At 45.0% G+C, this 25,474-nt stretch overlaps 1 protein-coding gene across 1 annotated transcript in view; it reads left to right on the forward strand.

The window, feature by feature from the left end:
• Positions 1-25,474, forward strand: part of ABCA12 (ATP binding cassette subfamily A member 12) — an 80,172-nt gene that overhangs the window by 25,974 nt on the left and 28,724 nt on the right. Inside the window, exons 10-30 of the mRNA XM_071434268.1 lie at positions 48-4,181; positions 4,800-4,915; positions 5,539-5,645; positions 7,086-7,339; positions 7,454-7,566; positions 8,026-8,150; positions 8,975-9,148; positions 10,027-10,191; positions 11,214-11,415; positions 12,004-12,143; positions 12,695-12,814; positions 13,945-14,035; positions 15,370-15,549; positions 16,434-16,740; positions 18,784-18,898; positions 20,192-20,521; positions 21,362-21,431; positions 21,533-21,667; positions 22,317-22,472; positions 23,211-23,388; positions 24,871-25,089. Of these exons, the coding sequence (XP_071290369.1) occupies positions 48-4,181; positions 4,800-4,915; positions 5,539-5,645; positions 7,086-7,339; positions 7,454-7,566; positions 8,026-8,150; positions 8,975-9,148; positions 10,027-10,191; positions 11,214-11,415; positions 12,004-12,143; positions 12,695-12,814; positions 13,945-14,035; positions 15,370-15,549; positions 16,434-16,740; positions 18,784-18,898; positions 20,192-20,521; positions 21,362-21,431; positions 21,533-21,667; positions 22,317-22,472; positions 23,211-23,388; positions 24,871-25,089 (7,431 nt within the window). The remainder of the gene's footprint in view (positions 1-47; positions 4,182-4,799; positions 4,916-5,538; positions 5,646-7,085; positions 7,340-7,453; positions 7,567-8,025; positions 8,151-8,974; positions 9,149-10,026; positions 10,192-11,213; positions 11,416-12,003; positions 12,144-12,694; positions 12,815-13,944; positions 14,036-15,369; positions 15,550-16,433; positions 16,741-18,783; positions 18,899-20,191; positions 20,522-21,361; positions 21,432-21,532; positions 21,668-22,316; positions 22,473-23,210; positions 23,389-24,870; positions 25,090-25,474) is intronic.

Here is a 25,474-nt window from a genome sequence, read left to right on the forward strand (position 1 = left end):
TTGCATTGATTTCATATTCACTAAAACACTTTTTTGTTCCCCTCCAGAAAAATAAAGTCACCAGAGATTGGTGGAAAGCATTCCAAGAGGTCCATTAATTCAGATGATTTAGAAGCCATACAAAAGCATCTACATCGTTTAAAAGGCTTTGAGGAAAAAATGAATAGAAGTGAATTAAAAAGCTTAAATCTATTCAGAAATTTGAAGAATGAAACATTACAGAAATTGTATGCATTTCTTGAACTGGGAATGAATCCACACCATGATTATAAATTAAAGGAACCATATAATAAGGAAATAATTGATGAAATCTATAACTTCACATCACTGCAATTACAGAGTGACTTTAATGGGACTTCCATTTTCAATACAATGACCCAGTGGAAAGAAATTCAGAGGGCTTTAAAATTAGCTACAATGCTTTGGAATCCAGCTCTCCTAAGTAATTCCAATTTTAGTACATTGAAAACTAAGGATGCTCTCAAAATGTTCTTCTCCACAAGCATGCCATCACTTCTGGAAGGTCTCAGAGACCGTTTGAGTGGATTGCAAGAAATCCCATCTGTGTTTTCTGATGATCTGCTCGAGCCTGAGTCCTACAGAAACTTCCCAGAGCAGCTCCTAGCTCTTGAGGAGATGTTTTTTCGAATGATGGGCACAAATGTAGGTTACCAGTACCTCCTGCTGCCTGTGTTTGAGCTGATGAGGGCTGTGGAGAAGTCCATGGGGGAGGCCTGGTGGGATGAGTTGAACGTCTACTGGCGCATTGGGGAGAAGCTGAGATCCATGAGGTGGAATAACACAGCCATCGTCGCCTATGGGCAGTTCTTGGAGGTGTTAAACAGCCATTTGCAAAAGCTGAATAATAAATCAAGTGGTGTCTTCAGTGAGGAGTTGGATCAGCTGTCAGAGTTCATAACAGCTGTGTTTAAAGAGTTTGGGGAAACCTCTGGAGTAGCCAATATCTCACAAGTCACTCAAGCCATCCAGAAGACGTTGAACATCTTAAAAGACTTACAGCTGAATTATAATGTCAGTGCATTAAAATCTATAGATCTTTTCTTTAATTTTAACAATAAAACCTTGGAGAGCTTGTCTGAACTTCTGAGAACAGGAATGAAAATCCTTCATTATTCAAGTGCCAGTGAAGGTTCCAGTGAAGACATAATTAACCCCATCTATAATTTAACACATCTTCTACTGCAGGAGTTCAGCCAGTCTCCCTCACAGCACAATTCCTCACTACAGGCAAAAGTTTGGGAGTTCTTGCGATCAGCCTTGGATCCTTTCCTTGAGCCCAGCAGCAATGGCCATAGGACACTCCAGAACTGCTCCTTTGAGGATCTGCTTGACATAGGCCTTGAGGTGCTGTTTGAAAATGCCACTCTAAGAGAGTCCTCAGCCAGGAGCCCCTGCAAGCCCCTCCTGGATTCCTTGGGCATGGAGGGTGGGACAGGCAGCAATAAGACCTTTCCCAGGCTGTTCCAGGTGGCCATAAGCAACCTGCAGCTGTCCCCAGAGTTTGCTGCTGCCTACAACAACAGCAGGGAGAGCTTTGCCAAGGAGCTGTCGTGCCTCAACCGAGCTCTGCGTTTGTCGCTGAGTTTCCTGTCCAAGTTAAACCTTGTCTCTGGGCTGGGAAACTCGTGGCTGCAGGAGAAGGTGAGAGCTCTGAGTGCAGCCACGGAGGGGCTGGTGCAGGGTGATGCCTCGTGCCCCATCCCAGCCCAGGATGTGGGTGATGTGTCCCCATCCCAGCTTGTGAACGTGCTCCTTCCTGCCCTGCTGAATGAAACAGTGCTGAGCTCCCTGAATTCCTCTGGCAGCTCAGCAGCCTGGGATGGGCTGCCTGTGTTTTCCCTCCTGTCAGCAGCTGCTTCCATGAAGAACAGCAGTCTCGATGAGCTGCTGCAGGTGGGCAGAGCTGCCTCCAGCCAGCCCGAGTGGGGACACTTCTCCCGGCTGTGGCACGCCACTGGCAGCCTGCTGACCTCCAAATGGAGCCTGACAGAAGTGGGTGAATATGTGGAGCTCCTGCAAATGATGAAGAAAGCTCTAATCCTTGTGGACTTTGGGGTAGCTCCTGGAAAAGCATTGGTGCATCAGATCTTTCAGAATTCTACTGAAGCAATGGAATCCTCAGATCTGAGTGATTTGTATAGTGCATTAAAACTCCTTTTCAGTTCAACTTCTGCCACAGACAACACACTGGACTTGGAAAGAATATTTCAAGAAATACTTCCTCTGTATGAAGGGGGTGGTGAAGGACTGTTCTACTCTAATCCCTATGGAAAAGAAAATCAAGATGTTCTGACTATGGCTGCAGTGATTTGGAATGAGATAATTTTAAACAGGACTCATTTTAATGCAGAGAATGCATGGGAGGTTGTCAAAATGCTTGCACTCGATGCAATCTCGCTCGAAGAAGTTGAAAATTATCTCAGCACAAATGAAAAAGTGTCATCATTATTTTCTGACTTCTTGTTGACCCCTGAAATTTCTGAAAATTTTGCAGAACACCTTCTGTCCCTTGAGAAACTTCTTGGCGCCATGGCAAAGGTGAATACCAGTGATCATTATCTGCTGATCTCTTCTTTGTCTAAGCTAATGGAGAAGCTCCTTCCTGGAGGGCAGGAAAATGAACTTGATGCTTTCTGGCACATTGCTGAAGGTCTCCAGTCCTTGAACTGGAGTAATACAGACAGTCTCACTGCCCAGTTACTTCTAGACATGCTGCAAAATCTGCTAAATACACTGGAAAATTACTCCAGTCTTCCTTTCAGTGAGGAACTGAGGCAGCTGCTAAACTTTGCTTCCTCCATCTTTGAGCTGTACGATGAAGAAGACTCCAGGGGAAACAACATCTCCATGTACTTGCAGGCCATGCAGAGAGGTATCTTAACTTTGAAAGGCTTGCAGAAGAGGTATAACATCAGGGAGCTTGAATCCCTCAGCCTGTTACTTGATTCTTACAGTAACTATACCCAGAGACTGATGGAAATGTGGGGAGCAGGAATGAAAGTTCTTCATGACACCAACTTAAACAAAACATTGGAGGAGAAAATGGACACCGTCTATAATTTCTCACGTTTGCTGCTGCAGGAGTTCAGCCAGTCTCCCTCACAGCACAATTCCTCACTACAGGCAAAAGTTTGGGAGTTCTTGCGATCAGCCTTGGATCCTTTCCTTGAGCCCAGCAGCAATGGCCATAGGACACTCCAGAACTGCTCCTTTGAGGATCTGCTTGACATAGGCCTTGAGGTGCTGTTTGAAAATGCCACTCTAAGAGAGTCCTCAGCCAGGAGCCCCTGCAAGCCCCTCCTGGATTCCTTGGGCATGGAGGGTGGGACAGGCAGCAATAAGACCTTTCCCAGGCTGTTCCAGGTGGCCATAAGCAACCTGCAGCTGTCCCCAGAGTTTGCTGCTGCCTACAACAACAGCAGGGAGAGCTTTGCCAAGGAGCTGTCGTGCCTCAACCGAGCTCTACGTTTGTCGCTGAGTTTCCTGTCCAAGTTAAACCTTGTCTCTGGGCTGGGAAACTCGTGGCTGCAGGAGAAGGTGAGAGCTCTGAGTGCAGCCACGGAGGGGCTGGTGCAGGGTGATGCCTCGTGCCCCATCCCAGCCCAGGATGTGGGTGATGTGTCCCCATCCCAGCTTGTGAACGTGCTCCTTCCTGCCCTGCTGAATGAAACAGTGCTGAGCTCCCTGAATTCCTCTGGCAGTGCCACAGGCTGGAATAACCTGACCACGCTCTTCAGTGTGGCACAGGATGAGCTCCACAACCTGCTGCAGAGGCTCCAGCAGAGCCTCACCATAGGCAGCTACTACACAAGTGTCTGGGGTGTGTTTGACAGCTTCCTCAGCACCAACAGGAACCCAGCTGCAGGAGCTCCCCTTGCAAGGCTGTTGGAAGCAGTGGCAAATGACTCTGCCAGTGACCTGTCAGCTCTAGAAATCACAGAAGCCACCCTCTACATTCTCAACGGGCTGAACATCCCTGGCCTGCTAAATGAATTCAATATAAGTTCCAGCTCAGCTTCTCTCTCCAACAAAACCAGTTTTGACACTGTGATTGATATTGTGGCTCATCACTTCACTGTCGTGGCAGAAACCCTTTACAACAAGACCCTGCCTTGGACTCTGAGTGACCACACTCTGTCCCCAACCAGCTTGATCACACAGTGAGTTTGGGCTTTGGGTATTGTAATTCCATGCATGGGTTGTGACCACCATTCTCATTGCAGCATGAGAAGTATGGAATTTTCTTCCAGTGGAACAACCTAAGCCTGCAATCACTGTAATTTAGGACACAATGTATAATGTGGGTTAAATTGAAGCAGATGAAACTTCTCCTTGAACTGAAAGTACAGCTGAAAGTCAGACTTACAAAAAATTTCGTGTGTTGGCACATGTATCTGCACAGGAACAGAGTCCTGAAGGAGTCTCACCACCAGTGGTAGGCTCTTGGGAAAACCTTCCTTTTGTGGGATGACTCTCTAATTTTTGATCCTCAGTCTCCCTTAGGTGTGCCTTTCCATCTGTGTAATGCATCCATCACATAGATGTGAACTTTTCAAGTGTGTTTTCTTATTTTGAGAGTGAATGACAGCTTTGGGAAATAACAGCAGAAAGAATTGATGGAATAAAACTGGGGGGGTACCCACTTAGGAGAGATGGCTTTCATCTGGAATTCTTATTTACTCTGCTGAGGAGCAGCATCCACAGATGACAGGTCGCTCACTAATACATACCTTGTTTTTGAAAGAGAAGCTGATTTAAATTCCTATCTTATTTTTCAGATTTCTGTTTTTAGAATTTCAAAACACCATCTTGCAGGTGACAGCGAACAACAGCTATAACCCTTACCTGATGTGTTTAATAAATTCTGCAGAAGCTGAGGATGGGGAATTGACAGGTGATCATGATTTCATTAATGCTCAGGGGCCTCAGCTGCAATGTGTTTTGTCTAATGGTGGGAAGGAATGGTGCTGCATGGTTTTATCTGCTGGCAATTAACTGGAGCTGTGAGACCTGGGGAAGCCAGACTGGGATTTTATTTATGTCACATTGGGATTGTGAGTTTCCATCCCAGTCTCTCCAGAAGGTACATCTCTTCTTCTCAGTGTGATGACAGGTTGCTGACACTCAGACAAAGCAATCTTACAAATAGAAACCTCTTTCCCTTCACAGCTTTATGTAGCTGTAATATGACAGCAGTTATTTCTGAGAGCTAACATGGTGTTTCACATAGATACTCATCTTGTGTGCTTATTGTAACACCCAAGAGGTTTCACCTGTGTACTTATTACCAGGATGGGCTGGATTTCACTAGGAACAGAGCACCTACTTGAACTCAATCCCTTATAACCCAGATTACAATTTAGGCCTTTCTCTGTGATTTCAGAGGTCCTCAGCCATGGGAGTTTGGTGGAAAATAGCAGTGCTTAGTTGGCCTCAGAATAAAAGTGCTGATATTCCCATCTGTGAAGTTTCTGGCATTTTTGTCTGGAGTAACTATTGTTTTTTTCCCCTGCACAGAAAACATCACACTGCTTTTGAAGCGAATTCATCTGAAAAAGAACTCTTTTATGCAAAATAATACCTCTGAGAAACATTCATCCATACCAGAGCTCCTGAAGCTAAAAGTGAGTCTGCTTAAAATGCTGACTTGAAGGACATCCTGCAGTGATACATGAATGTGCAATGGTGGTTTTGAAAAACAGAATATGGAAAAAAGTTTTCTTAAGAGAACAGCTGATAAAAACTAGGACTAAAACTCTGTGTTCTGCATGCTGCCTATATTTGAAGGTCAACTGTAAACTGGGTTGAGGAAGTTGTTTTTTTATCTGTCCCTACCAAGTGTACACCCATTTTTCAGAGAAGGTAGAGGTGTTCCTGTCCTCCCATGTGCTGGATAGGATGGCTCTGTTTTCCACCAGCTTTCCCAGGAGGATGAGCACTGCAGAGATGGCCAGTGGCAGCATATTCCTCAGTGCACCACTAGTTTTAAAAGTCAGTATATTGAGACTTCCTGAAGCACCTTGCAGAGCTGCAATCATTCTAGGATGCCTCAGCTTCACTTGAGGAGGAGGTAGGGCGGAGTTCTGAAAGGCACAGATAGGGATTAGATACCTCTGCCCTGCTGAAAATCCATGGAATTGTGCACTCCTAATTGGCAGTTAGCAGCATGACTAACTGGGTTACTGCATGAGGAGCTGTACCAACAGCAGTGTGGCTGGAGTCAAGTCCCCACATGCTCCTCTGGCCCCAGATGTCACACAACACCAGAATGGCTTCTGAGATGAAGCACCAGCATTGATGCATGGAGTTCCCTCGCCAGCTTTGGGTTTGGCAGTGCCTCATTTGAATAAAATGCTTCTTCACGACTGCACTAATAGCATGCATGCACTTCAGTCTATTACTCCATATGAGAAACAGCATTTAAAAGTCCTTTTAAAAAAATACAGCAGTGTGCAATGTTGTTGCTGTGTAATATATCTGTAACAATAATATGATGAGCTTCAGTGTGACAGGTACTTAAGGGCATAAAGCTGGAAATAATTCTTCCCATAAGAGCCTGATAATGTAAATAATGATGTCAGACAAGAGGGAAGCCCATAATAGCAAAGGACTATAATTTTACACGGGTTGGCAGATGAGGAAGCTCTGACTTGTGGCCAAGTCCCTTTCCTGTGCTGCGGTAGATGACCAGGTGGTATCTGAAAGGCTAAACCTGTTGTGCCAGCTAGATTTATTTGGTCTCTGAGAAGATTAATTAGTAAACAGGTAAGTCCAATGGAGTACTGCTGTCTTAAGTGTGTTGGCCAGGGGAAATGACATGTTAAGGTCTGCAAGGTTTCTTAGATCCAGCCAGGTCTGCCAGAAGCTCACACAATGATTGTCACAAGCTGTTCTATTGGAGACCTTTTGAATGAACTAAATATATATATATATATTTCAAAATCCTAGTCCTGAGGAGAGACAGAAAGGGACAGCTAGACTCTTTAAAGCTTGCCTTTTATAATTCTGTCATCTAACTGGTGTTTGTGCATTTTTCTTCCTTTTTTTCAAAATGTCCTTTGAAGATCTCTCGCCTCCGGGATCTGACAGCACTTCTGTGTGACTATGAGAGCTTTCAGTCCATCCAGCAGCTCTGCCACCTCCCTGAGGCTCCCTTTGGGGAGCTGTGTGAGCAGGGCCAGTCTCAGGAGCAGCTCCTTCGTGCTGCTGAGCTGAGCAGCCAGCTGGTGACCGGTGTGCTGAGTCACAGGAGGATCTCCCAGGAGCTCCAGAATGTCCTCATTGGGGATGCCACAGACATCCAGGCACAGATCAAGTGGTGAGGCTCTCTCTCTCTCTGAGCTAGACTGTTTTAGTATTCTGTTTATGAAATGACTTCTTGCCTTCTCTTTATATTCTCAGTTTTGTTTGTTGTTTTGTTTTTCCAATTCAGGCTTCAAGAAAACGTACCAGAAATTGCATTCTTTCAAGAGATTCCTCAGTATGTGGCTACTTTGAATTCCATGTTGAACGTCACTGAGAGTTTAACAGACTCCAGCAAGCAAGGTACTCTTCTGTATTTTTTACTGCACTGTATTTTCTTTACAGTGTTGGTAAACATCACCACTGTTACCACACTTGCTGCTGGAAATCCCAGAACTGCCCAGCTGCCAGGAAGAACTGGTATTAAAGAACTAACCATACACCATGACCTTGGGATCCTTTATCTGGGGTACTTCTAGAGCCTGCTCAAGACCACACTTTGCTTTCTTTACAAAGAAAGCACCAAGTCTTTCCATCTAAGCAAATTTTGCTGTCCTGAGATGTGATAACTTCAGCCCACAAACCAGACTGTAAAATGTAGGAAGTAATGACTGTATGTCCCAAGGTTTTTTTATTTTTTTCATATCAGCAGTGAGGTACCACACTCCCATACTCCACATAAAGTCTTCTCCATGTGCTTGAGATTTGCTGTGTGTCTGAAGAAAGCTGTAATACCAATTGTTCTTTGACTGTTCATTCCAGAGAAGTTAAGAGATGTGTTTAAAAATGTGGACCAGCTCAAAGAGGACCTCAGAAACACAACAGGAATGTCCACAGCCAGCATTGATGCTCTTCTGGAAGCATCTTTCCCAGAAAACAGCAGTCAGGTAAGTTTGCTGTTATCCTTTAGTGAGGTCTTGTTGCTTTCTACTGCTCAGACCATTGAAACTTATAATTTGTTAGTGAATGCAGCTGAGCAGGTCAGTGGGTGTGTGACAGCACAGATGACCCCACAGAGACAGACAGAGGATAGCAGAGCATGTTATGGGCTGGGATAGCCACCAGAAATGCAGCAGGAGCGTCACTGTTGTCAGCCCAGCCACTGGAGACTGGGAGCCACGTGGTCCCTTGGGCTGTCACCAGGAGCTGGGCAGCAGCCAGGCACTGCCTGGAGAGGGATGGCTCTGATCTGGAGCAGGGCACAACTCTCTGGGACACACTAATGGGGACTGAGCAGGGTCTTCAGTCAGTCCTGGTCACTGAGAAGTTGTCCCAGTCCAGGTGGAAAAGTACATTTATAACCACAACGTGTGAGAGCACTCAGGGTCCAAAAATACCCTCCCAGAATGAGAGATGAGCTTCCCTTCCTCAGCCTCCTGCTCCTGCAAGCAGAGCTCCAGATGCTTTTCCCCTTCCCAGCCATCTTGTCTGGACTGGGCCCCAAAGAGTGTGCTCTCTTCCAAACTTCACATGCATCAGTCAATGAGAAATTGAAGCCACAAAAGCTTTTACTACTGTGCAAGCTGGGTAGTAAAACACAGTCCTTAGGATTTGTCCCTGGGAGCAGGAGGAATGGGCAGGCATTTTCTGGTTCTTAGGTGGTTGAAATATGGCTCTGTAGAAAGAACAACAGGCAGGCAAGATTAACTCAGGCATGGTGGAGTGTGCAGTGCACCCCTAACAATTCTCCTTTTCCTTTGTGCTCACCCAGCTCCTCTCTCAGGTGCTGCAGCTGGAGTCCTGCAGTGCCCATGCCACTGACCCACAGCTGCAAGTGGTGCTGCAGGAGTGGTGCAGCCTCCCTGTGCCAGAGAGGACTCGCAGGACCTACCTCCTTGGGGTCACCCTGCTCAGACACTTGGACATTTACAATTTCTTATACAAGGTTAGTGCTGGATTTTTGGAGTGCTTTCTGCACGCCCTGGCTGAAAGGTTATAAAATATCATTGCAGTGGCCAGAAGCTACACTGGTTTACACAAGCTAAAGATCTGGCTTTGCTCATGCAGCAAGTTTTATTGCATATCCATGCTGTGACAGAGTGGATATAAATGAGAATCCCAGCTGGTGTAAAGCAGCAAACCTCATTTAAAGGCACTGGACCTACTCTAAATGCCTCCCTATCTGCTAGTATCCTTTATGTGCTGTCACAACCTCTTGAACGCTCCCAGCTGACCCAAAAATGAGCTAAATTTTTTGATTCCTTGAAAAGGGAAGCCCTGGAAAAAGTCTTGTAAAATATCTTTTCCCTTTCTGTTTGGAACTACAAAGTTATTAAATGGTTCAAATTTCTCCTACCCCAGCTATAGAAACAGCATCTAAGAAAACATTTGCAAAGAATTGAATAGTGAGCATGTATTTAAAAATACAGGAGTGATCCTGGGCAAAAAAAAGTTGTTAAGTGACAACGCCAATGAATTTGGGCTCAGGTCAAAAGTCACTCGTAGTGTTTGACACGTGTACTGTGTGAAATGAGAGATCTGATCATATCCCAGCCAGTACATGACACATGTTTCCCAACTGTAGGTGTTTGGAAACACACTGTTAGATTATGTAATGTTCAGGTGAATGGTTTGCAAAAGTGCTTGGGGATTTAGGAATACTAATCCCATTCATTTCCCATGGGACACCCACTCTGTAAAGCCTCCTTGCAGTTTTGAAAATCCCACAGTGCTCATGTTTGAGTTAACACAATACGGGCGTGTGCATGCCTGTGCACGCAGATTCCTGCTCATCATAATTGGTTTCCTTCCTGCCTCTTGCAGATGTTTTTCCCCAAGGAACTTCAGAGACCCATGGACAAGATGTTAGGCCTTCTGACAAAAATGAAATATTTCAGACACCAGGTTGAATCTGGCATTGATCCATTGCTACAAGCTATTCATTCCCTGAAAAAGCTCCGACAGTCCAGGAAAATGCCACTGACTAAGGTATGTGTAGTCTGCATGTGCTTTTGAGGCAAAATACCACTGAAATGGTTTCCACAGTAACTTCCTACCCTAGAAGCCACAGGTGCATTAAACCATAGATTCTGTTCAAAGCAACACTGTTCTGAGGAAAAGCTCTATCAAACTTATCTCTGGAAGTGCTCAAGGCCAGGCTGGATGGGGCTTCTGGCAGGTGTCCCTGCCCATGGCAGGAGGTTGGAATGAGATGAGCTTTGTGCTCTCTTCCAACCCAATCCATTCTGTGAGTCTCCATTGCCTTCCTGGGGGAATTTTGATTTGGAGCAGTGGGACCATCAAGTGCTCATGAGTGGGGAGGAACACTTGGAGCAAGAATGTCTTAAAGGAGAGAAGGTTTCCAGCAAAATACTGGAAGGATCAGCTGGTGAAAACAGCTGGAGGACTGCCCACTAAAGGCAAACCCACCAAAGTCAGCAGCAAAATCTGCCTTAGCTTTAGTGTGCATTAGATCACACCCAAAGCCTCAGACTGCCCAAAACATTCAGTACAGACCCATTACTGCTCTGACAGCTGCAGTAACTCCAGGGTGCTCTGCCTTCATCCAGTACAGTGCCCAATCCATCTCTGATCCGTAGTCCAGGAGAGCACAAGTGACAGGAATTGTTCCTGGTCATCATTCTGCCTGCACATTGCAGAGCCACGTGCAGCCATGGGCTGGATGGGCACAGTGATGTGCACATCCATGTGACAAATGTGTGTTGTAACCCAGGTGTGTGAATGTCACCAGGCACACATTATAGGGGATTTCTCTGCACACATTGTAGGCACTTCCCACATTGGCTGACATACCTGGAAATGAATGTGCCACATCTGTCATAACAAAAAAATGGATGATTTCCATGGGAAGTTCCTATTTTTGTAATTGCAAACCTCTCATAAGAGAGCAGTATAAAAATGTTCAGTCCTTTCCTTCTCATTCTGTTATTTCTCTCCAAGTGGGGTGCTTTGAGTGTGCAGGATTTATTTGTGTTTTGTCTTTTCTGCAGGCGTTATTTAAACCAAACAACTCTGGGATAACACATGGCACTTTTAAATCCATGTCAAAAGTCCTCTGCAACCAGGAGATCACACCCCTGTTTTTTGAGTCTTTGCTTCCAGACTTTGGAGACCCTGTAAGCAACAGTTCTCATGCAGAGGATGTCTATGTCCAAAAGCTGATGAGGAAATATGGGATTCCTCAGGATTCCAGTAAGTCTGGCTTTTCCCTAGGGCACAAACATTTCAAAGCTGAACTCTGCTATTTCCAGACAGATCTAGTGCTGAGCTATTCTCCATATGTCTCTGAGGGCTGTAAGTGCTCATTATTTATGGTAGCTGAAGATCTGCACTGCCCTAATTATTGGTGGTTTATTGCCATAAATGTTCAAAGGGAAAACTGCCTGTGCAGCAGAGCAGTGCTTGACACTGCACTGTCTCCCATTTGTTGATGATCTGGTCCTAGGGCTCGACAGGTCACTGCTTTTTCTTGATGTGTAGTTTTTCTGACTGTACTGACATTATTAGCTCCTCTGAGTTCACAAAACTCCATTTAACCTTCAAGCAGATAATGTTGGCTCCAACAGAGAGACTCTTGTTGTCTTGAGTTCAGCAACAGGAGATCTTGGGGGTGGATTGCTTTTGTCAAGATGCATTAGATCACTCAGTGAAGAGGGCCCTGAAGTCATTCACTGGCCACAGCAACAAACTGGGCAGATGGGAGAAAAAACACACTGGCAGCTTTCTTGTGTCTGGTCTGTTTGTTCTCTGTGCAATTTGTTTGCTTTTCTCCCCTTGCAGCCCCCTTTTGCTTATCCTTTTACCTGGACCTGGTCAAGACCCCCACCGGAGCTTTGATTTGGTCTTTCTTAAAACCAATGGTGCTTGGGAAGATCCTTTTCACCCCAGATACCCCAGAAACTCGAGCAATCATGGGAAAGGTATGGCTCTGCTCCAGGACATCAGGATACACCCACTGCACAGGGCTGTAATTTATCTAGCACAGGCTTGTTTCCCTGGGAAGCAGAAGGCTTCTTTCTCACTGTTTGGAGTATTCATCAAATTATCTTTTCCTACTTGCCTTGCTGGCCATATGAGTCATCTTTTGTCTTTGGTTGAATCTTCCTTCCAGAAGCTGCTGTTGGTCTAATATTTATAGGACAATTGTTTAAGGCCTTCAGCTTATCAAGTTTCACCCCCATATTTTCAGCCAGTAAGGAGAGATGTGTCTCCCAGGACAAATGCTGTAACCAGTGCTTGTTCAGAGGCAGAAGGAAAGCAGATATTCAAGACATGCTCTAAATATAATATTTTTAAGTACTTGCATAAATACAGTGTGTTAAGGGGTATTTTGCCAAACAATGAGAGGATGCTAGGAAAAATCCTAAGGAAAACAAATTTGGTCTCAGCTGTTTTATTGTTTTATTTAGTGGTTAAAATCTGTAAGGTAATGAATAAAGTAATCCTTTTATGCTGTGGGCTTCTTTTGTAGTCAAATGCAACCCTGGAGCAGATGGCTGAGTTAGCCCTGAAGTCCCAGGAGTGGCTGGACCAGTCTCCTGTCATCCTGAATTCACTGACTAAGTTAAACCAGACAGTTCCAATGATCAAGGTATGACTTCCTACCTCCCCTCTGCCTCTTGCCAGGAGGGACCTGAGAGGATGAATTTGTCCACTGAAGTAAACTGGGGTTCCAGGGACATCTTAGGTCAGCTGGGGAGACCCCTCTCAGGGTGTTCTGGACTTCACAGTCTCTGCCTGTTCCTTAACAGAGATGCTCCTGACTCTCCTTTCCCTGCAAATTCTCTTTCTCAAATGAACTGTTTGTAATATGCTCCCTGACCCTGGCTGTGCTGGGGCCTGCTGGAGGGCTAAGATGAGCAGGGAATACTCTTCAGTTTGTAAATTAACTTTCTGCTTGATGGACTGATCCAGCCAGCCAAGACCAGGCAAGAAATGAATTTTTCAGAAAATGAAACAGTATCTATAATAAGCATGTGGTTCTGGGTACACACATAAGAGCTAGAAGATGTTTTGTACCTCAGTGAATGTAAATAAAATTTCTTTTTCCCCCTCCTAAGAAGCCTAGCCTTGCTTGGATACAGAAAGCAGTAGACTGTAATGTTACACACACTTGTTTCCCATTCTCTGTAGTAAAAATTGTCTCCTTTTCTTACAAAAATGAGATCCCTGGAAGCCAAAAGCATTAGCAGTTAATTTTAGGGGTTGGAATTCATTCTAATTTCCATGGCACCAAGAGAAAATCCAGAGTGGAATATGCAAAAGTGAAGTGAAATGTTCTCTGCTGATTGCAGTCATTGGTGGAATATTGAAATATTCAGCCAAACAAAAACCTGTGCTGATCTCCAAGTAAAGTTTTGGTTGCCTATGCATTGTGCACTGGCTGTGTTCACAGGACTTAAAACAGACACAAGGGAAATTTACTTCTAGAATGACTAAAATCATCCATTATTTTTTTTTATGGGACTCTAGTGCCTGGTGGAGACTCGGTGGGCATCTTTTCTTGACTCAAAGAAGCACTGACTTGGATTTAGGGAGCTTTCTATGCCATTCCCATTGCTGGCATTTCCCCATCGTGATGCAGAGTGAAGGGAGTAGGGAGGGGGCAGTGCAAATACCCAGTGAAGGCAGCTGCTCTGTGGTAGTTTGGAATTACACAGTGAGTGAGCTCAAGAAGCTTCTGGTCAAACTGATGCTTTGTCTTTGTCTGCTTGTTGATAGAACGCCCTGCAGAATCCCTTTGTGCAGGTTTTTATCAAGCTGATGGTGGATTTGGACGCAGCTGAGCTCCTGAGTCAGATAAATGAGCTGGGTAAGTGTGTCCATGATGTGCTGCCCTCTTCCTTACTTGTACTTTAGGTCTGGGAGCTCCAGGTTCAGCCAGCTGCAGCCATCCCATAGTCTGCTCTTCTCTGGCCCGTGTTGGAAGCTCCAGGGCAAGGCAATCCCAGCTGTGATGCAGAAATTTTCTAGGGAAAAGGCTCTTGGAGAGCAAAGTGCTGGTGTGGAGAGGTGTTTCTCCTGGGTGTTCGGGGGTGCAGGGACGGGAGCTTTGCCGCTGCGTGTGGCCACTGGAGGACACTGTTTAGCCGTAATTATGGCTTCAAATGAGCTACCTGGGACTGGGCTGGAAAATGTCGTGGAGAGCTCCCTTGCATCGCAGCGAGGTTCAGATCAGAACTTCTCCAGAGCAGAAGAGCCAGGGATCAGATAAATGTACCCAGGCTGATGGAGCCAGAGGCATCAATGCAGGAGATGCTCTGCTGCAGTTTGGTGGGTCTGCAATGCCCTCCAAGGTGACATTTGGTGCTGTGCACTGTGAGAATCACCAGTAACAGTGGTGGTGGTACATCCCCTGTGAGTGCACAGCATGGGGATCACAGTCCCTTCCTGCCAGCCTTGCTGTCCCTACCTGCTTTGACAGTGAGTGGCCAGGCATGTCACCATAAATCTGAACTTGCCAGCAAACCCAGCAGCAGCCAAGAGTGATTATGCTCTGTTGGAGTCATTTACATGCAGTTGGTGATGACCCCTGTGTTATTCATGAGCAACAACTCCTGCCTTAACTCCCCATAAAGCCACGGAGCCTGCAGCAGCTGTTCCATATTAGTTACCTTGCATTATGCAGCCACCTTTGAAACCTGCCAGCAAACAGCAGCATCTTTATTAACTGCAGCATCAGGTTCAGTCCACACATCAGCACAGCACTCACAGCTCTGCCTTGATGTGCCTGGATAAAGCATGTCCTCCCCTGAGACACAGCAGCTCAAAAGGAGAGTTGATTACCTCCTAAACCAGAGGGTGTGGAAGGACTGGGGAGCACCACGTGCATGTCTAAAGCCCCAGCAGGTCAGTGGGGACTTCTGATTTGGGATGGCTGTCACATCCCATTGCTGGCATCCTCCCAAAGGCAAGCTCACGAGCATATTACAAATGATTAACATAAAAACTGGGTCAACAGCATGCCTCCATTGCATTGCTGAGTGCAGAAATGTATTTCACACTGCATATTTAGCAGGATGGGTTCTGGTTTGTTTTCTTTCCTCCTTTCTGGTGTCATCACAGCGTGAAGGAGTGGAAAGGTGGAGTGGGGTTTTTGCTGGGTGTAGTGATGCTGGAGGGATTGTTTGTGGGGTTTTTTCCTAGATGATATCCGGCTGGAGCTGCAGAACAACGCTGATGTTGTTGAGCAGCTGAACACTTTGGCTGTCCTGGCTGTGAACGTCTCCTCCTGCGTCTCCTTCAACCGCATCCGGCCAGTGCAGAACTTGGACGAGCTAGAAGCGGTGGCTAAGGAGCTCTTCCTGAAGAACGAGCTGTTTGCAAGTATGTGACAGTCCCAAATCCCCCTGACAGTTAAATTCTGCCTGACAGAGTGTAGGAATGCAGCATAAAATATTTGGCTTTTCACCAGCAACTGTTGTGGTCACAGCTCCCACCACGCTGCAGTTGATTTGGAGCAAGTGCGTGTGGGACCTGCACATTGAGACCTCCCTTTCACACCTCCTCTTCCCTTACACCTCCCCTGTATCTGGTCAGCTGGTGATTTCTCTTGGTTAATTCTCAATTTGAATAAAATCCCACTGCTCCAAGGTGATCTTTGTGCAGCCATTTCCTTTCAAGCTGCTCTGGGAAAAGGTGCTTTTAATTAAGAAATGTATCACAGAATCATTCAGGTTGGAAAAGACCTTTAAGATCCTCAAGTCCAAATATGAGACAATTCAATTTATTAGAAGATCATAGATCACTTGAGGTATTCCAGCCAAGCACCACAATGGTGTACTGGGTCTTCTAAGTCACACTTTTCACATTTGTGGGATTGGATTGTGGGATCAGACTGCAGAGAGGGGTGGAGGGAGCAGGAAATAGGAACTTATATTTGTATCATTAATGCATCTTAATATTTAAAGATTAGATCCACTCATAAATCCTGTGACCTGTTTGGTTTGATACTTCATAATTGAGGGGTAGATAGAAACTTCTGCTTCTCTTGGAACTTCAAACCCTGGTAATATTTGTCTTTTCCCATAGTAGCAGTTTTCTTCTCTGTTTATCCTCATTTCTATCACATGTTTTATATATGGAATAATCAGGAAAAATGTTCTGGCTAGAAAAATTTCTGTGAAGAAGCCTGGTAAAAATGAGGAGCTCCTACATATCTCTGTGTGCTGTCAACTCCAAAGGAAATCCTTTTCCCTTTCTTTTCCCAGGTATCATTTTCAAGCTGCCTTCAAGGCCTGGCCACTCAGTTGCTGGGGGCCTGTCCCTCCCTCCTGTGCTCAACTACACCATCAGGATGAGCAGCAGGATCACCCAAACCACCAACAGGATCCGCGAGCGCATCTGGACCGTGGGCCCACACAACTCCACCTCCCAGAGCCAGATTTACAGCAGGGCCTTCATCTACATCCAGGACAGCATTGAAAGGGCCATCATTGAACTGCAGACTGGCAAGAAACCAGAGGAAATAGCTGTTCAGGTCCAGGCCATGCCCTACCCCTGCTACAACAAGGATATGTAAGTTTGGGTGGCTTTTGCCTTCGTATTTTGTGTCAACTCATCTTGTGTGAGTTCACCATTCCTTAATACCATACTCACATGGCATAAAAATAATTTATTTCTGTTCAGTTGGGTTTTTTTCTCAAGAAAATTCCCAAAAGAGGGAATTTTTGACTCTAAGATGGTCTGTTTAGTTTGCCTAATCTTTAGTTTTTGGTGCTCTTTTTATACCTGGATTGTGGTGGTAACTGTAGGTTTTCCAGCAGGTAAAACTCCCTGTCCCTGTTTTATTACACATAGTAGGATTGAGAGTTGGCAGAACTTGGTTAAACATGAGTCTTGGCTTGTTCTGCAGGTGTTCACATGCAGACAATGCAGCAGAACTTAGAAAATAGATTTTTTGGGGGGGGGAAAAAAGGGTGCCTAGGTTTATGAGCTTTACAGTGGCCAAACTGAGTGGAAAACCCACAGGGAAGGGATTTCAGTGTCCATCAGGGATCACTGGAGGATGTTCAGCAGAAGTATTGATAGATGTGAGGATCTCTGTGCCCTGACTGAGGGTCTCCCTTGGAGCAAAGGGATAGGCTGGACCTAGGAGCTTTTCCTACTGAAAAACCTCCTTGCCAACTGCGTGAGCCAGAAGATTTTTTGGGAGCTATAAAATATCATTTAGGAGCCACAGCAGAGCTGTTTATCTCCTGTGTCAGCTGGCACTGAAGAGAGCTGGGCACCTATAACCCCTTCTCAGGACATGTGAGGTGCCCAGGAAGCAGGAAGGAAGCATCCAAACCCAACTCTGCAGCAAATCCTGGGTTATTGCTGAGAGAGAGTTTTGTGCAGGTGATTAACTTCCTGCTGGAAGCACTGACTCCAGTGTTCTCTGCTCCTTTTTGTTCTTGGCCTGCTGGGAAAACCACTTGCCTTTGGGCTTCCCTCTCCCCAGCCCAGGTTCAGAGGGATGTGTTTGCTCAATTATTAAAATACCTCAAGGCTTTGGATTTGCATCCAGCAGAAGTCATCACAAAATGCCTGCTTATTGATTGTTATTGCACAGTTATCATCCTGGAGAGAAAAGGGGGGAGAATATGAATTATATATATATATATATATATATATATATAATGCATATATATGTGTATATATATATATATATATATACACACACATATGCACACACCAGTACACAAGAGGTGTTGTGCTATGCTGAATTTTTAGGAGAGCCTTTCCTGGTTCTTTATAAATAAGGCTTCATTTGCATGGAAGCATTTCTTAAAATGCTGGTTTATAGGAAATTTTCAGCTTTACAGGTAAAAAAAAGTTTGAAAACAAATGTAATGTTCATTTCTCACTGTTATTGTACATTTTTCCAGGAGTAACACTGGTTGTGGGTTTCAAACCAGGTTTAGAAATTAAGGAGGAAAACATAAGCTCTGCAGGTACAATGAAGGGGATCCCCTGCTATAAAAACTTGCTTTCCATGGCAAAAGGAGAAATTTATTTTTGGCCATTGTATTTGGGGATTTTTTTCCTTCACACATTTGGCACTGGAAGAAGGTTTTAACTAAAATGAGGAGCCAAGAAATGTGCCATGGGTCTGCCAGTCCTGTGGGATGGTAGCACAGGCAACCTATAGGAAAGCACCCACATCCAGACTCCAACACCAGGAAATATGGCCTGATCCTGGAATTTGGCCATTATATCTGGGAACAGAGCTGGGAATTATGTGATGTTTCCAGATGGAATGCAGCCCATCAGAGAGCCAGGAGATGCCACTGCCCACGGTGCTTCCTGCTCCTGCCAGTGGTGCTGCTGAGCAAGGAAATCCCTCTGCAACATTAAAAAAAAAATATTCTGAGCAGTCAGAAGTTTGATGAATAGAAAATCTAATGCAATGGCAAAGGAGTCTTTTTTTGGGTAATTATTAATTTTACTCCACATTTTGAAATATAAGCATGTCTTTTCCTGTGCCAGAGTATTGTTCTGAAAAATATATTCTTGTATAAAGCCTTAATCCCCAGAACATTTTGTATTCAGCTAAAGCTTGCTTTTTGCCTTTTACAGGTTCTTAACCAGCGTGACCTACTCTCTTCCATTTGCTCTGATGGCTGCCTGGGTGCTGTTTATAGCTGATTTTGTTAAAACACTTGTTCAGGAGAAAGATCTGAGGCTTTATGAGGTATGGGGAAACTTTCTGGGGCATGCAGAATTACAAACAGATTTTCCTTATTCGCAGTTAGTGTGTCTGATGTTCAATATTAAATGGAGCAAAACAAGCATTAAGGAAAATATTCCAGATACCTATTGTTTGACCTGCAGTGTGTGAATTCTGACATTATAACCAAGCTCAAAGCCATGGAAGTGCAGGGTGTTTGCCCTTCAAGTGGAGGGAATATTGCTTTGCAGTGCTGAACACAGGAAACATGGGCACCTCACAAAATTACAGGGTTTCTGAAGATTTAAAGCTCTCTAAAAATTGACTTTGAGTCATACCTACTGGGGACAAAGACATGAAAAGTGACTTATTTCCTATCCTTGAAGTTATTATACTTAATATTTCAGAAGGTGCTACATATTACATCAGCTCCTCTGAAATGAAGTTCTTCATTCAGGTTGCCTGTTGGAAAAGAAATGACATTGAGACATTGGGAATTTAGGAAATTAACTCAGGTTTTCAGTGTGATCACTGTCAACAGAGATGAACAGCAAAGAACTTTTGTCAAACTGAGCTTCAGCAAGCAACAAAAGCCTTGAGCAGATTTGTTTTTTATCCAACACCATGGAAACAAATACTGATTCACCAAAAACACTTCCAAGAAAGGACACTCTGACCTGTGATGAGATGGAAAATGAATGAACCCCGGTGTGTGCTCCCTGGCAGCCCCCTACTCTCATTTAGGCAACCATTTTCACTGTCTCTAAGGACCAGGGCATCACTAATCTTTTTAGCTGTGTAATAATCCACAAGAAAACACCAGCACATGTAGTTTCTTCTGGGTTTATCAATACAAATTTGCAGTTTTATGCAAGGGGAATTAATTATCAGCTAATATAAATTAATATTTTTTCCTTCTGACCATAGTAATTTAGCTGTTATTTTTTTGTCTTGAGGTTCTGTGAGAAAGGTCTGGTTTCAAAGACATTTGAGAGCTTTTAGGCTTAAGCCACTGGATCAATTATTATTTTAAAAAACAACCAAAAGGCTTTAGAAAACTTATAAATCTAAGCCAGAAGCTGCTTTGGAGCTTGTGGGCTAAGACATTTGGTCCTGGCAGGTCATGTCTGGGCTGTTCTTTTCCAGCAGACTGCTTTGCAAACCTTGGGCATTCCTGAAATGGGAGTGCATGGTTTGTCCCTGGAGAGAACAAGCATGGTCTGGTTGCAGGCCCTGTCCAGAAGCTGGAAAAAGAAATAATTCTTCATTTCTCTGAAATGCCACTTGTGGTTGTTATTTTTACCTTCCTCTGTGCAGTACATGAAGATGATGGGTGTCAATGCCAGCAGCCATTTCATCGCCTGGTTCATCGAGTGTGCCATCTTCCTCCTGATTACCGTCACCTTCCTCATTGTTGTTCTGAAAGTGGGGGAGATCCTTCCCAAAACAGACACAGCACTCCTGTTCCTGTACCTGATGGACTACAGCCTGTCCATCATAGCCATGAGCTACTTCATCAGTGTTTTCTTCAACAACACCAACATCGCTGCCTTGGTGGGCAGCCTGGTCTACATCCTCACCTTCTTCCCCTTCATCGTGCTGCTCGTCATCGAGAACCACCTGAGCTTCTCTGTCAAGAGCCTCCTGGTGAGTTCTGCTTCTCCATGTTCCCAGACATTGTGTGGAGGCAGGGACCTCACAACATTCCAGCTCTTACTGTACCTTGTGCCTTTCTGAATTCCATCAGTGGGTGGTGACAGGCACGCTAGGAGAGTTGGCCATGGACCTTTTGAGGGACACCTGGAATTAGCTGTGTCCCCTGACTGAAGGGGGGGGAATTTTAGTGTGTTCCCACCTGCCAGCTGAATCACAGTAGTTTGAGCTATGTATTTTCATTGCAAAGGAAAATGGGCTGCTTTCACCCACTCTGAAAAACTAGGCTGTCTCAGTGAGGGGTTTGGGTAGCAGGGCTGGCTCTGCTCATTGCTGCCTCAGATCATCCTCTGGCTTCCTGTGTCTCAAATTCCTACACATGGGAGTAGATGTAAAGCCTTGTTTCTTACCAAGGGGCAGAGTATGTAGGTGTTAGGTTCCAGAAGCCAGACTCATCACCAAATTCAGGAAATGACATCTATTAATGCAAGTGGTAAAAGAATTAGCCACATGGCTCCATGAGGTTATTCTCAGGCACTGCTGTATTTCAAAAGCCTAAAATAAAGCCCTGTATGAGGGAGGAAGCTGTGTCCAGGGTGTGGAAGCAAAAGAAAGTCAAGCTCCAAGGAGACATTTCAGCCTGTCAGCAGGTAGCACTTCCCATCACAGGCCTGGTCCAGTGCTCCTTGTGACTGTTGGGGGAAAAAACAAACCCAACTCTCATTTTTCTGGCTATTGGAATAACCCAGTGAGGTACCTGATTGCTTGACTGACCTGACTTCTTGTTGAGACTAATTCAAATGTTTCTTGTTTTCAATTTTGTTTATTCCCCAGAGTCTGTTGTCTCCAACTGCCTTCAGTTATGCAAGTCAATACATTGCTCGCTACGAGGCACAGGGCATAGGTGAGTTTGTGGCTGACAAAGCCAGGCTTTGAGCTCTCCTGGGGGTGGTATTTCACTGGCTGGGAGGGGTTCTGATTGTACTTCTCAATTCCTCTCTGCAGGACTGCAGTGGGACAACATGTACAAGTCCCCAATGATTGGAGACAACACTTCCTTTGGCTGGATGTGCTGGCTCATTCTGATAGACTCCTTCATTTACTTCATCCTGGGGTGGTACATAAGGAATGTTTTCCCAGGTAAGGGTGCAAAGCATTCTCTCTTTTGGAGAACAGTGAGCACAGAGCTGGCTGAGGCAGTGAGACAGTGCACACACACTGTCCCAGACCAAAGGGAGCACAACTTTGTGGATGTCTGAGCCTGTTAATGGCACTGACAGAGAGCTCAGCAAGGGAGAATTAGGCTTTCTCAGCCTGTCACTTGGCTAGGTGGGTCTCCTGAAGAAGCTGAAGCCAAGGACACAGGGAGGGTGGGACTGCAGTCTGGTGGGTGAGAGTGGAGCATTTTAGACTGCATTTGTCAGCTGAGTGATTTTGAGCTGTGTTACTTACATCATTCGGTTTCAAAAAGTAATTCCTGCCTTGGGCAAGAGCCAGTACATTTGTCTTTTGCTTTTCTCCCCCACCTAATGAAGCAGTCCACTAGCATATGGAAATCTACCCAGTGGAAAATATAAAGTTCTCCTGTCCTCCAGCTATGGAGTTACTCAGAATAACAAATTAGTGAGTGCTTCCTATTGTGCCAATCAGAAAAAGTCTCTACAAAGTCCAGGTGGTGCATGAACATATCAAGAAATCTCTGTGAAGTTAATTTTTGCTATTTTGAGTGCACCCCAACAGTGGCACTCCCTGAGGAACAGATAGCTGAATGAGACTCCTGTTCCTGCAGGTAGATATGGCATGGCTGCTCCCTGGTACTTCCCACTGCTTCCATCTTACTGGATTGAGTACAACAGCTACCTGCCCTTCTGGAATGAGAAACAAAGATGCCTTCTCTTCTCCAAGCTGATGTTAAGGAAAGAAGTCACCCTCCCCAACAAGATATGTATGTGGATACTAGAAGGGGTAGCAATAATAACTTATATTTTGGGTAAACAAAGCCAAATTTGTAAAGGGGCACCATACTCAGAAAACAGCATTGATTGTTATTTTGAAGCACAGGAAATATTGAAAGCTGGTACTCACATGAATGGAGATCTGGCCGGCCCTTAAATTATATTTGTTCTTTCTGTTTGTTGTGAAGAGTCAAGTTGTGATTTTCACACTCATACTCATGTGTGTTGTAGTTGGGCAGTTATCTTCCATGCCTGTCTCTCTGTAGAAATACACTTTTGTCTGGGCAAGCAAATACAGGTTTCCACGTGGCAAAGGGCACATGTTCTTTGCTTATCTCTTTAAATATTTAGCCTGTAGAATATTGAGATCACATATAAAAGCTTGCTGGTTCCACCTAACTGAAAATAACTCCGTAGTTTTGCTTCATGTCCTCTAATTTTCTGTGCTTGTTTAGTATAAATAAAGTTAGGTGCTCTGAAACACCTAAATCTGAGACCTTTTCAGAAGTGATTAATGCCTGTTGTTAGGAGTTATTAGAAACTTCAGAAATAAAAAGGAAAAATCCCAGAGAGTTCAAAATGATACACATCTGGTGGCATGTTCTCAATGCTCCTGGCTGAAAGGCACCTGCCTCTGCTGTATTTTGGTTTGCTCTGAGATGAGAAAAGTAGCACAACACCTGCTGCACTGCAGTAGCTGTCCCTGACCCTTCTCTTTGTTGTCCAAGGTGCCCCCCACCCTCACGTGGAACCAGAGCCCACCGACCTCCCCTTGGGAGTCTCCCTCCACGGCATAACAAAGGTTTATGGATCCAAAGCTGCAGTGGACAACCTCAGCCTCAACTTCTATGAAGGGAATATCACTTCTCTGCTGGGACACAATGGAGCTGGGAAAACTACAACCATGTGTGTATCCTTTAGAGCAGCTCTTTTTTAGCCTCTGGGGGTGTGGTTGGGTGAGCAAGAGGGCAAGTGGGGCTGTGCGGCAGTGGGAGACTTGAGGAAGGTGCTTCACTAGGCCAAATCCCTCCTGTAGTTTCATCTTGGTCATGGATGACCTCAGGAGTGCCTTCATCTGTTAGAATTCTTTAGGTTCTAAAAGGTCCTTTTCTGCTTAGGAACATGCTTTTTAATCTGCTGAGATACCTGGGATACACAGCACAGCAGCTGTTCAGGTGTTTTGGTCCATGGCCTGGGGTTAGGTTGTTCTGGAACCCATGGGGAGCTCAGGCACACACATCAAAGCTGAAGTGATGCTAGCAAGAAAACTTAATAAAGATACACTTCAGCTGTACAGAGTCACGTGTTGGCTGGGCTGGAATGGCAGGGGATTAATGCATTGGCCTTTCAGCCTTGCTGTTTATAAATTATTATTTGACTTGTTAGATAACAGCACTAAAACAGACCTGTAGAACTTGATTTCTCCGCTGATATATATGTGCATATCTCTGAAAGGACCATGAAGCTGATAAATAGAAGCCTCAGAAGAGCCAAAATCAGTAAGACAGATGTGTGCTTCACCTCAGCTTATTATCAATTCACCTCATATTCTGTTTGCAAAATGTAGCATAGGTGATATGCAGAAAAGTATAAAACCTTCCTGAAACTTAGCAGAGGCTTCAAATCTTGAATAAGGTCACAAATTGCTGCTTTTAAATGATGGTTTAAAGTCCCAGGAGAGAAGAAAAACTCTGTGAAGGTGAAGGGTGGTCTGAGATGCATCTTCTCCCTTTAGTCCCTGCAGGACAGCACCAAAAATGAGCTGTAATGTGCAGATAGTTATTCTGAGCACAGGGAGTTTGACTCAGCTCCTGCTTGGTGGGTGATTATTTGCTTGAAGTAGATGAAAGTGCTGCCACTGTGAGGTGTCTCATTGAGAAGTCCTCTCCCATTTCTCATGAATAATGGCAGTGAAATCAGGTCTGCATGCTCTGCTGGGATTAGTCAGATGAAAAGGTGGTTTTCAGTCTCAGCTGTGGTTACAATATGAGGGCCTGTGGGCACTCCAGGCAAACCTCAGAGAATAAGGAGTAACTGCATTCTGGGAATTCCAGTAATTAAACTGGAAGTCAAGGGCATTCCTGAGTGTGTGGCATATGGGTCTGACCTAGGGAGAGGGAGGCTGCAGCAGGTAAAAGCAGAGGGGAGGAGTGGCCAGGGTGAGCTTGGAGCTTGGCCCTGCAATCCCACAGAGGGGAACAAGGGTGTTAATTTGCCTGTGCTCTGCCAGAGCATGGCACACAGTGGGCAGTGGTGTCTGGCTGGAGGGAGTGGGAGTGGGATACAAGAAAACCTTGGAAGTGGTGACAGCTCCAAAGCCACATGAAAAAAATTACCCATGGCTTCCTCCTTTTTCTAACTTCTCCTTTCTGTTTTTTTTTCCTTCAGATCTATTTTGACTGGGTTGTTCCCTACATCATCAGGCACAATCTTTGTGTATGGCAAAGACATCAGGACTGACCAGGAGGTGATCAGGAAGAACATGGGGGTGTGCATGCAGCACAACGTGCTCTTCAACTACCTCACCACCAAGGAGCACCTGCTGCTCTATGGCTACATCAAAGTCCCTCACTGCAGCAAACAAGAGCTCTACCAAGAAGTGAAGAGGTATAAAAGTAGCAGGGGGTGGGAGAAGGGAGAGAGGACTGTCAAAATAGTTGTGTGGTGGTGCCAGTGCCCCTGCAAAGCTCAAAATCATGGATTGGAGGTCGTGCTGCAGCTCCAGCTTAGGGTTCAAATGGTGCCTTGCTCTGACTAGAGGAATATATTGATACCTGTGCTGTAAGAAAACCATATCTCTTCTCCAGGGGATTTACAGGCTGCTGTGGCAATTATTTGGAGATGAATTTATAGGCCTAAGGGGCTACTCCTTGCTGCTTTACAGTTTGCCCTGGGAAGAGATTTAATCAACCAGTCAGAAAGATGATGTTGGCTTTATTGGTTCTGCAGAGAAATGAAGCAGCCAGAACATCCCAGGGAGTTTGGATCTTGG

The sequence above is a fragment of the Agelaius tricolor genome, unplaced genomic scaffold (assembly GCF_023055355.1).
Source record: "Agelaius tricolor isolate 1412-34295 unplaced genomic scaffold, bAgeTri1.0.p SCAF_10, whole genome shotgun sequence".
Classification (NCBI taxonomy): Eukaryota; Metazoa; Chordata; class Aves; order Passeriformes; family Icteridae; genus Agelaius; species Agelaius tricolor.